The 13,459-nt window shown below is 33.0% G+C and overlaps 1 protein-coding gene across 3 annotated transcripts in view; it reads left to right on the forward strand.

Annotated features, from left to right (window-relative positions):
- Positions 1-13,459, forward strand: part of LOC108974709 (TRPL translocation defect protein 14) — a 26,566-nt gene that overhangs the window by 11,717 nt on the left and 1,390 nt on the right. For all 3 annotated transcript variants that reach the window (XM_018942716.1, XM_018942718.1, XM_018942717.1), the window contains 5 exons: positions 10,633-10,761; positions 10,900-11,036; positions 11,851-12,064; positions 12,143-12,473; positions 12,545-12,726. In XM_018942716.1, the coding sequence (XP_018798261.1) occupies positions 10,633-10,761; positions 10,900-11,036; positions 11,851-12,064; positions 12,143-12,473; positions 12,545-12,726 (993 nt within the window). The remainder of the gene's footprint in view (positions 1-10,632; positions 10,762-10,899; positions 11,037-11,850; positions 12,065-12,142; positions 12,474-12,544; positions 12,727-13,459) is intronic.

A 13,459-nucleotide genomic window follows, 5' to 3' on the forward strand; every position in this document is an offset into this window, starting at 1 on the left:
TATCCTTTCCTTTTGTTTATATTATGTATCTGTGGATTGTGTTTTGTCTTTTATTCTATTTTTTTTGGCAGTTATAGTAAATTTTGTGTTTTTGTTTTGTACTAAAAATTTCAACTATATACATACATATGTATGTATGTATGTAACTTTCAAACATTCACGTACACCAAAGCACCTACATATACAAAAATAGCTACGCACAACCTGAACATGTATGTCGACGCTAAAGCGATTTAGTTAAAATATGTACTATATACATACATATGCACATTCTTATATACATGTGTATGTCTGTAGATCCTAACTCGTGGTTTCCTGACGTTGACAATGTGGGAGTACTGTGTAGTTTATTTTTACGCTAGAAAAGCTTTATTGCTGTACTTATGGACCAGTCTCTTTACTACTTATACATATATTGTACTTATATTATTTTKCAAATGTTGCTACATACGTGCAAGCTGACGCAGCTCACTTTCTGCCAGGCCCCTTTATACGAGTATAATGYTTAATATCTGTTTTGTTTTGTTTTACCAAGTTGTTTAAGATTTTTTTTAATRTATACGTTTCTTTCTATAATGTATAATGTCTTTACAAAGGTGTCTGACGTCGTTTCCTGTCATTTGTCATAGCCTTCTAATAACACGTGCAAAAAAGACACTCACACACATCCACACCACTTTCGTCTTTATTCGTAAAGTATAATAATRTACTTATTGTAGTGATTCACAAATATAATTTTCTCTGCTTTTAAATGATGAATGATAAGATGGCCATTTACATTACGAACTGGATTAAACTTGTTCATGTTTGGAAAACCTTATCAATAGACCATTTATCACAATTACCGGCTGATTTGATTATTATAGTATAAGTTTATTTCAATACAAAAACAATTTATTCGAAACTGACTACTATGGCTCCAGAGTGTAAATTTTTCTTGTTTCTACTCGACGATTTTACCTTTAAACCTTTTATTAAATTCTATCCAAAAGGGGTATACTGTATTAACCATTTGATTTGATAATGCAATTATTTATTATCGTCTTCAAAATGGCTGTCGMTGTCGAACATTTATTTAGGGAATTAAAATGTGTTGAATATATCCTCTRCTATATCTCTAGTGCCAACACAGTGATTTTCAAGCACTGTTCCYTTAACGTTTAACAGAGGAGAGGTGTATGGACACATAAAGCAAGTTTTCGATGACTTCACRACCTTCACTTAAAGCTCCTCAGCTCCTCAACTCCTCAGACTCCTCAAAACACTTTTGTAACATCTTTAACGACTCCGTATATACTTGATTTCTTGGGAAACACAAAATTTCAAGCGAACTGGTTGTTCAATTGATACTATAATTAATAATAATAAATAATTCACGAATTTTTCGTTTGAGTTTGACGGGTGTCAGCTGGTGCGTTTATTGTGCCGATAACTGCCATACAAACTGAAGGATCAAGTTCGAAATAAATATATTTTTCCTTATTAAGTAACCTTTATCAACTTGAATTGGCCAGTWACGTTTTCCAATTTAGTTATCCATATATGTACATAGTTGCTATATCAAAAGAACCTGTGAAGCATATTGGGCTACGCCGAAATTAACATATTTATTTTCTTTTTTTTTTTTGTCCTACAATATAATAAAAAATAAATAAAATGTGAAGTCATCATGACAGTATTAGCTGTTTGGCTGACGTGAAGTCAGCGCATGTTTATAAAAATCACTTTTCGGTGGAGAACCATTCTCTCAGTGACTAGAAACTTTTTTGAAAATTTGATAAGTTTAATCTCCCTACTCTTGTAATCTATCATTTAGTCAGAATTTAGAGAAAAAGTGTAAAAAACTCTCACASCAGAAAGTGAGGCGGCAAATATTTTCGTGATTATGAGCACATCAGTATGTTCTAGGTCAAATGCTGATGTGTAATAAATAACATTTAATTCCTTAAAACCGAAAGTATAGAGAGATTATTATCTTACAATTTGTAGACATTTGTATATGTGTGTACATAAGTACTATCTATATGTATATGCTGTATTTCGAGACATTACATACCTCTGCATCAGTGATGCCCAATTACCTTCGAAGATTGTGAAATTTTACATATCTAGTATTGTTTGAAATTCGTTCTATATTATTATTTCATATAATTTACAAAATTCAATATGTACTCATGTGTATATATGTATGTATGAATGTACCTTCTGCTTTCACCCCCACAAATGTTCTGCGTCATCTGCTGACCTCAGAATTGGGTTAAATTAAAAAAAAACGTTTTCACACATTTCAGTCAGAAGAAATTAAAAATGATTAAATTTATACAGAAAATATTCAATATTAATTCACTTGATACTAGTGTGAACCAAATTCAATTTACCAACCAGGAGATAGAAACGAGCGACTACAGATAGACGCTGTTGTGCGGTGAGCGGTAAAGTTTGTCTCGAGGTTGTTCTTTTTCAAAATATATAGTATATACCACAGAGCACACTACAGTAAACACATATGAATATTGTCATATAATATAATATGTGCAGTTTAATAAATGTCTCACTGTTCAGCGCGCAAATAGTTAACGTAGAAGAATTTCTTCACGCAGTCAACTGTATACATACAGACAAACGTATATATGTATGTACATATATACGCTGCATGTGCCACATGCCATGGAAAAGGGTATGTTTTATATTTTGGACACTCGTAATAAAAACAGCAGCTGCGCTATTTTTGAAATGACAATACGAAAARCGCAATTTTTCGCGGCATTGGCGGGAATTACTCGATGGCTTTCACGTGCCTAAAAAAGGTCACACATGTTTTTGACTTCAGTGAGGTGACGGACAATAGTTATTATTTGTATACAAATAGTCATATTTATATAAGAATGAATCTATGTATATGTAGTCAATCAAGGGCCTATAATGATAAGGAAGAAGTGCCTGGATTGCGTTGCGAAATTCGCGAAAAATACGGTGCAATGTCAAAAAAATCAAAAAAAAAATAAAAAATCAAAAAAAAAAAACAAGAAAAAGCCTTAACTTCGGTTGCACCGGTGCATTTCTGTTAGTAACTATAGCATGTGTTCAGTTTGTAATCCGTTCTGAACAATTTCTTCTGATATTACATTATTTCTACAAACAATAACACATACCAAAATTCGTGAAATGAGGAAGCATTTGATTCCGATCTGAACAATTTCTTCGGAGATTACATTGTTGACTTAARAAATAATCAATACCAATTTTCGTGAATATATCTTGTCAAATGCGAAAGTTTTCCATACAAGACCTTGATTCCGATCGTTCGGTTTATATGGTAGATATATGGTATAGTAGTCCGATCTGAACGATTTCTTCGGAGATTACATTGTTTCTTTAAAAAATAATCAATATCAAATTTCGTGAATATATCTTGTAAAATGAGGAAGTTTCCCATGCAATCATTTGATTCCGATCATTCAGTTTGTATGGCAGCTATATGCTATAGTAATCCGATCTGAACAATTTCTTCGGAGATTACATTGTTTCTTTAAAAAATAATCAATACCAAAAATATATCTTGTCAAATGTGAAAGTTTTCCATACAAGAACTTTATTCCGATTGTTCACTTTGTATGGCAGCTATATGCTATAGTGGTCCGATATCGGCAGTTCTGACAAATGAGCAGCTCCTTGAAGAGAAAATGATGTTTGCAAAATTTCAAAATGATATCTTAAAAACTGAGGGACTAGTTCGTATATATACAGACAGACGGACAGACGGACATGGCTAAATCGACTCAGCTCAACATTTATTAACATTATTTATATATGTATATACTATATAGGGTCTCCGGCGCTTCCTTCTGGGTGTTACAAACTTCGTGACAAACTKAGTATACCCTGTTCAGGGTATAAAAATAATAATAATAATCTCTTCTGCAAGAACGCTTTATGTGCACGTACATGTGTATGTATGTTTTTGTATGGGTAAAGGCACGCGTTATCGCGTTTATAAAATTACCACCGTAACTGTTTATGTTTATATTTGTTGTTGCGTTTATTTATTATTTCTTCGCAAAAAATACATGTCGTAAACACATGTGCTTATGCATAATGAAGCATCACGTGCTGACCGCATCATTCAGTCATAATGAATTCTGTGACACACCGCTGGCACTTATTTGCATACGTACATACATACATATGCATGTATGTATATAGTCGTATGTATGGACATATTTACATGTCATGTGCAAGAGAAACACAATAATAAAGCCTTTGCACATGAGCAATTTTTCACACTTAATCCGTACATATATGTACGTATAAACTAATATAAWTTCAGACGTGGGTATATATTCATATATAAACACACAGGTTAATACGTATATGTATTTGTTAACTAAATTTTTGCTAACAATTCGCTAACAAGCAGGCAAAATAGCACCTATTATTTATTCACATGCATACATACATATGTATGTACATATAACCGGAAAGTGCACGATTGAGCAATTTTACTATCTACATCTACATACATATGTACATATGCATGTATATGTATGTATGCACATTAATATTGAATTAGTTACAGTTGGAAATTCTAAAAAAAAAAAAACTAACGGTTACTCGATATTGATCGAACACGTTTGGTGTGATTTCTATACCCTTCATATTTTTAAGTCTTCCAGTATGTCTTTCCTTAAGTTTAGACAGTCTTTCGATAGTGTGTTAAGCACATTTTTTGTAATTTTCCACGTTTTAGCGCTAATTTTTGTAGTCACTTGTTCCTGTCAGATTTTTGAAAACTCTGCTATTCTACTTTGATACATTATTCAACGCTTGGTTGCTTTTTTACTTAGGTTCTGGTTTTTTTTTCGTTTATAAACATATATATGTACATATGTACATATGAATTTATTTCTTWCTTACAATTCGTTTGGTGTGCAGTAAATTAATATCAAACTATATTTTGAATGAATATCTGACATAAAGAGCAAAACTATCCACCAATCAAAATTTTACTTATGGAAGTGAAAATACTTTACAATTAAAAAAAAATGAATAATTTAAAGCAAAATTATTTAAGTTGAAATTTCTGGCTGAAAAGCATCTACTGACAAAAAGTTGTTATTATTACGTTAGTATAACAGCTGATATTGTCAAAACCACATAGGGACATTTAACGGTACAATAATCTGAGCAATTACCTTCTTCCACGCAGCTAARGAATCTCACCAGAAGTTACAAAATTTGTTAATAGGAACTTTTTTGAACCAATTAAGGTAATATGATATCCGATATACAAACATACATGCATACATACATATATATGTATATGGAAATTGTATACGTAGGTCAGTAATAAAGATGGCACTATCTTTAGTATATACTATTAAAAACGTTGTTGGTAAAAAACGTGGTTAGTAAAAACCTAGTTTTAGATAACAATTTTTATATACTTAGATACTGATAATCTAAATTGCTTAAATTGAACGCAATGGCTAATGAAACGCAAATTTCAATTGGTTCAAAAAAATTTCACACCTTTTCCGTTAATTCACTTTAATCATTTGATAAAAGTTTACTTTTCGACAGTACACGCTCTGAGTACCAAGCTTTCCGTTCACTTCGACTTGACTGCATACTTAAGTTACTTAAGTTATTAATATATGTACATATGTATGTAGATGTAGATAGTAAAATTGCTCAATCGTGCACTTTCCGGTTATATGTACATACATATGTATGCATGTGAATAAATAATAGGTGCTATTTTGCCTGCTTGTTAGCGAATTGTTGCAAAAATTTAGTTAAGTTACTTAAGTATACAGTCTTCACAACTGATTAATCATTCATAGATTCATGTAACTAAATCTCGTTGAAACRAAATCTCCACAGTAATCTGCTAACTTTAGAAGAAAACAAGCAAAAACGTTCACTGTGGTTGCACCGAGGCTATATACCCTTCACAAATTAAAAAGTATTCTGTAAAAGGCCTTCACTTTGACCGTTCTGTTTGTATGGCAGCTATAAATATAATATTATAGTGGTTCGATCTGAATAATTTGTTCGGAGCTTGTAGCGTTGCCATGAATTATAATTATGCCAAATTTGTGGTGCGTTGAAGATATCTTGCCAATAAAAAAATTTTCATACAAGCACTTGATATACATACATATATACATAGATAGATCAGTTTGTAGAATAGCTATATGTTATAGTGATTGAATTGATTATGAACAGCTTATTGGCCGAAAAAGACGTTTGGAAACTTTCAGATCGATATCTCAAAAACTGAGGTACATACATACATACATATACATATAATGACAGACAGATAGACGGACATGGCTCAATCGATTCATCGCGTCAGGTTGGTCATTTGCGTATGTAAATTTGTACATATATACATACATACGTACGTATGGACATAAATACTTTAGTGGATCTCCCATCTTTTCTTCCCGGGAAAGCTGAGCTGGTTTTTCTTAAAACAACATAATTGTTGTATGCAAACATTGGTTTCATAAAAAATATTTCAAATGTATTGCTTCGGGTAGTCACAACTCGCTTTGAATTTTCTCGATTTATGTATACATACATACATACATACATACATACATACGTATACCGAAAATGGAAGTACATAAAATTGGATTCCAATTCTAATAATATTAAATTGTTTATCTCAATATGCTTTGAATAATCGCCGACGGTAATTGAATAGAAACACAAATGCGCCGCAAATATAAACGAATTTGTAGTTGCGCAATTGTTTACATCAGCGTTGACCAAACCTCAAGCTTTTTTTCTTGTTATTCCCTTTTTTTTAGTTTTTGCAAATTGTGTTATTTTGCACTAATTAAATTATCGCCGTGGAAAACAATTCGCACATGCCCTTAGCTGTGGGTGGCTTTGTTGATCGGATCCACATGTCCACATGTATGTACATATGTATAGTAGGTAGTTTGCGCAACGTAAGGGAGGGGGCAAAAGCTCCACAACAGCTGATTGATTTTGCGGCAAATTAGTTGTGAGAATGTTCCACAACAAAAGACGGCATATTTGTGAAATGTCAATACTACAAAAAATAAGAGAATGAAAGCCTATCTTGTTGCTAATATAAAATCGAATTGTCGTGACAATCAAAATACCACATAACTGTGCTTTTGTAATAAAATTTATTTGTGTATACATACGTATACACGTGTCTTTATGTCTGCTTTCAGCGTTGGAAACAAAAATATTTCTATGTTTATTTTTGTGTGTTTACATTGATCACTTGCCGCGTAAACAAAGTGAAGAAAGCTAGTAATGTCGCGAAATCTTTTGCCGTATGGCTTTGCTCTTATAAAAACACAGCAACAATCAAAACTATTTATTATTTATTGTAATGAATATCCCTGGTCGATCAATGAGTAATGCATTCCAATCAAAAACAGGTTTTTATAATCTTATAAATTTAGCAGAAATCATAAAATTAAAGACCCAATAAATATGTTTATTACGGAAAGTGATTTTATTAGTCGCGGCGTTTCTAACAAATGTTTTCAAATCAGTCAATGAAGTTTTTCATATGTTTTTAGCTTATCTCTACTACAACCGTGTTGATTTCCGGATTACCAATTTTCCCTAGCGCCAGCCAAAGCCATACAAATTATCAATCGGCTGTAAGCATACGACCTTTCGAGGTCAAATGATAGATACGATCGTAAAACAATTTGTCGCATAATGTTTTTCGCTTAACGTATATTTTTCATGGTTTAGATTTTAAATATAAACAGCCAAATGTACATACATATGTGTGTCTAACACGCATTTGGATACATACTTATGTAAGTGTATGTATGTATGTATGTACATATGKAAGTGTAAGAACTTCAATTGCGCGCTGGAAAGGCTGCTGGAAGACAGCACCATTCAGTGGTACACTGATGGCTCAAAAACACCGGAAGGTATTGGGGCAGGTATTGCAGGACCGCCCATACCTATGGGCAGCTTCCCAAGTATCTTCCAGACTGAAGTTTTTGCCATTTGTCAGTGTGCTGAAGTCAACCTCAGCCGCAACTATCACAACCAGTGTATAGCTATTCTCAGTGATAGTCAAGCGGCACTAAAAGCGATCTCATCCTACGAGACCAAATCGAGGAATGCGTAGAACGGCTAAACCGCCTGTCCTTGTGCAACCGGGTGCACCTAAAGTAGAAGGTAATAAGAAAGCCGACGAACTGGCCCGCACTGCAGCAGCGTCAAAGATGTTGGGACCGGAGCCAYACATAGCGGTAGGACCCCACACTCTTAAAGAGCTGCTCCGCACGGAGGAGAGAGTGGAGAGAGAACGTCACTGGCGACAGGCAGCAAGTATGCGCCACGCCAAGCTGCTTCTAGGAGGATACAACCTCCCCAGATATAAAGAACTAATTCACCTCCCCCGTGAAAAATTCCGCCTCCTCGTCGCAATCTACACAGGACACTGTAAGCTGATATAGGAGAGGGCACAATAGACCTTAGGTCGCGGTGCATTACCTCAAATAATATTCTATTCTACTCTATGTAAGTGTATGGATGTATATTTATGGCTCTCTTCTCCCATCTTTAGGTGCTATCCAGCACGCGGAGCATCTGAAAGTTTTGAGGGCCTGTATCAGAAAGGTAAACTTTGCTTGCTTTGTGACATTCCAGATGTTATAATAAAAACCTTTATTATCGCCTTCAAAATAGGCACATTTTGAGCCAATAGTTAATCCAATTTTCCATTCTACAGTGCCTTCAATGAATTTTGGGGTTTTTGCCATGGAACTTGTAACGCGTTCTCAGCTGCGTTATTACGCATCTTATTTGCGTTTTTGCAAGAGATGTGGGCCTTTTTGGTACGAGCCATWGACAAGCTTCATATCAAAAATGTTGACCAAAATGTATTGAGTGGATCCATATGAGATATTAAGAACTTCTAATCTCTGATGTCAACACGACAATTTCATGCACTCTTTCATAAAAATTTTCAGTGTTATCATGTCAAGTTTTCGATGACTTCGTGACTTTCTCAACAATTAACATTTAATTACTTTTCTACTAAGCTTGTCATTTTATAAAAAATTCCAATTTCGTTATCGTCGAATTACTTGCGAACCCAATGCATCCCTCCTACAACAAAGCATTTGTTGTAAATTCGTAATTCCATATAAATTGCATTATTTGATCACAATAATAAATAATGTGAAATAAACTTACATAACATATATGTATATTTATAGCGTTGTTGATATTCAAAATAATGTATTAATTTCACTGTTTATTGTTTAAATAAATAATAAAATTCCCATGGATGACACGAGGTACGCTTTTGACTCATTTCAAAAATGTAAACATGTGCATAGGTAGGTCCATACGGGTTCTGGGCTACTCGGATGAGGAAAATTTGGCTTTTTAAGGTTCTGATATTCATACATCATTATTCCTTTATTATTAATAGCATAATTTGTTAGTATTATTAAAATATTTGCTGTATTATACATATAAATATTTACAAGTGTGGTTGTATTTTTTTTTTTTTTAGTAATGCGAAAATTCAGACTATTCCATTCAGACGCAAGTTTCTTTTGCTTCGTAAAAATGTTTTTTCTTCTACGGTCTAGAATTTTGTTCTGATGGTTTAATGGTAGTATAAAAAGATCCCTCAGTTTGTAAAGCAGCTATATGCTACAGTGATCCGATATGTTCGGAGATTGTAACGTAGTCTTCGGCAATAATATGTGCCAAATTTCGTGAAGATATCTTGTCAAATAAAAAAGTTGTCCATACAAAGAAGGATTTTGAAAGATCAGTTTTAGATCAGCTATAAGCTACAGTAGTACTGAAAAATAAGCATCTTCATTGAGTGCAAGATAAGGCATGGTAAAATCAACACACTGATCATATTAATAATTTATAAGGTCTCCGACATTCTAGGCGGCTTTTTGGCAAACTTAATATACCCTGTCAAGGATAAAAAAGTATTTCTTGAAGATCATAAAATGTATGTATTTACAGTCTGTTCTTGGCCTGATTTTTATGTAAATATATAAATAGTTGTAAGATTTATTTTTAGATCTTGCACTAAAAAARTGTGTAAATTCTGCTCAAATTTTTAGCTTTCAAAATAATGTAACAATAATTCCGTTAGAAATAAGCATACCTGTATACGTATTGTATATATTTTGTCATAAAAAATTACATGTGAAATATTATCCGGCAGTAATATAAGAAAACATATTTGGGTACAAGACCGGTGTATGATGAATATTTGYCTGGAAAATCATAACTAAATTTATAGCACAAATACATAAATGCATATCAGCATAATCACTTAAATAAGTACTCCATCAGAATGTAATTAAGAATGTGCCACCACCACATCATGGTATTCGAATATGCAGCAATCACCACACAGCTGTTTGCGTAATCGATCAATCAATCATTGTTCATTGTTTACCACAATTTCTATGTTTTTTGTACGTTTTTGCTTGCAAGTTTTTTCTTYTAAAATGCAAATTTATATTTTGCAAAGTCAAATATATTGATTAAATATGCAGCTGCAAATATTTTACATATCCGTATTAAAAACTTAAGCACTTAATCAATTAACTAATTTCACTGTTAACATTACAGCTTTCAAGTTTCAAGAAAATCTAATACGTACAATGATACAAATCGAGAACACCTACTTTGAGTTGGGACAATCGAGTCTGCGTGATTGTTTAATTATCTGTGATCGTGGCGTCATGGATGCCAGTGCTTGTAAGTATTATCAGCTGTTATCAAATTTATTTTAATTCATACATAAGTATGTGCTYGACATTACGTATGTATACTTACATATGTATATACACATATAATATATACTATATACATACGTTTTCATTCGTTTCAATGCAGATATCTCGAAAGAAAAATGGGAGAAAATGATGTCAGCGAATAACTGGAATCCTATAGAATTGCGTGATAATCGTTATCATCAGATTTTGCATTTGGTTTCCGCAGCAAATGGTGCTGAAGATTTCTACACAACTGAGGTAATGCAAATGTGCATTTTTACATAGAATATATAGTAATAAGTACTAGAGTGTGTAATTAAGTAAAAAGTGTCCTGTCATGTAGTTCGCATAATTGCATATAGTTATACAGCAGAGTGTTTTGATTTAATGTAACTGTGATGTGACTATGAGAAAAAAATTCAAGAAACCCCCTCTAAGTAACATTTTGTAAAATTAATACAAGTGAGATGGCTGAGGCAAGGTAATGAAAATTATGTTCCATTTAATTTTAATTCGACGCGAATTGGCTCATTTAAACTGCGCGCGCAAACCGACTCGAAAAATTGTTTCCTGGTGTTGTGCTTGCGAAGTTTGATCTCCATAAAATTTCACTTAGTTTTTGCATTATATATTGTCCGAARTACACAAAATTTACAATGTATGTATGTAAGTTTTGCCTTTTAGAGGGGAATTCCAAGTGCCTTCATCCATCATACTCGAGTTTTCAATTGACTAATGTTTGCTAGTTATTACATATGTACATATATGTTAAACTTTGCCTAAGAACTCATAGCTAATTCTAACGTATACGAAATTCTGAAAGACTTACTTCGCCTCTTACTAAAAATATTCTTTTATTACATAATTTTTATTCAAAAGATTTTAAAGAAGCCTTCTCAGGTAAAGTTTTCAACATTTTCAAGCTTAAAATGGTTGGAAAGCTATTGTAATAAAATATAAATGCTAGGAGACGTATTGAAAATATGTAACTGCAATATTACAGTTAGAAACTCACACAAATTAACAATTGTAAATTAATTTTTGTAAAATAAAAATATGTTTTCTATTTTAGGATCATGCCTGCCGCTCTGAAGGTGTTGATATGGCACGTGATTTAGATTACAAATCTGCAGCCGCATGGGTCGGTCATCCATATTTCGATGTCATTGATAATTCAACAAAYTTTGAAACCAAAATGAATCGCCTAATCGAGGCAGTGTGTCAGAAAGTCGGCATCGATATTGGTGATCGTCTGCTTGCCACCTCAAGAAAACTTAAATTTCTCGGTATGTTAAGCAATTTTATTTTTATAGTATATTTTTAATATTAATTTTATAAATTTTACGTTTGTCGTCAATTCACAGTCGCCACACTACCAGCCGACTCCGAATTTCCACCGTTTCAAGACTTCGATGTTGTACATCACTACTTGCAATCCTCAGGACCAAAAGTACAAGCGCGTTTRCGCAAACGTGGCCAAAAGAATCACTGGAGCTACATACACACAATACGCCGTCCCAACGTGCACGGACAGTCGCGCATCGAGGTAAAAACACAACTAACGCATCGCGATTACATGAACCTGTTAGCGCAACGCGACGATGCACATTTCACCATCTACAAGCGACGTCGCTGTTTCCTCATCAACAATCAATATTTCCAATTGGACATCTACAGAGAACCTAGCCATCCACGGTATGTTRAAATATAAAATTGATTCAATTCATTTAATTGTATTACTAAAAAATATTTTACCAAACATGCAGTTGCAAGGGACTGATCCTATTGGAAACCTACTCCTCACACTCGGGCGATGCGCTGAAAAATTATATGCCCAAATTTTTGAATATCGTCAAAGAGGTCACTGGTGATCCAGCATATTCAATGTTCAATTTGTCATTGCGCGAAGACTGGAGCACGACAAAGAAATTCTGGCACCCAATGCCCGGTAAGGAAGGCAGCAAAACTAGTGAAACCAAAACTGGAGACATTGTCGTCGATAGTGATTAATGCACTAGATGATGATRATGCCTGCTTGCTTGCTTGTTTACCCGCCTAAACTACCTAAATATTAGTATAGTATAAGTAAATTAGCAGTAATCATAATAAATTTCACATTTCACACCGCTGTAGTATACCTTTCTCTAATTGCTTGCCTATTATTATTATAATTTTAGGCATATACAGGCATATTTATATGTGCGTATGTGTGTACAGAAATATGCGTATATAATATTCATTTAAATTGTTGTATATTTGAGTAAAAAATGTTCTACTAACAACAAATGTCAGTACTGAATATTCGTAAAACCTAACATAAAACTAATAAGATGTAGAACAGAGTTTTTTAAAATTTTATTTATATACTTATAGTCAATAACAATAACACAATATAAAACACACTATTTATTTGTATTAGCTGCCATATTTAGTATGTATTTATTTCGTATTGTTCAATACAATTATTAGCAAAATGGAAAAAAATTCAGTAGTATATTTAAAATGTTTAGCAAAATACTTTGATATTAAAATGGTGACGGAATGTACTACTTACATATGTATAATGGAAACAAAAAAAAAGTAATTTTAGAACTTTTCTTCAATACTTTAGAGCACCTTCGTTACACATTCAAACGAATTAAATCTAAAAACAAAAAGAATTAAAAAATATAATTTTTTTT

The sequence above is a fragment of the Bactrocera latifrons genome, unplaced genomic scaffold (assembly GCF_001853355.1).
Source record: "Bactrocera latifrons isolate USDA-ARS-PBARC rearing strain unplaced genomic scaffold, ASM185335v1 scaffold_58, whole genome shotgun sequence".
Classification (NCBI taxonomy): domain Eukaryota; kingdom Metazoa; phylum Arthropoda; class Insecta; order Diptera; family Tephritidae; genus Bactrocera; species Bactrocera latifrons.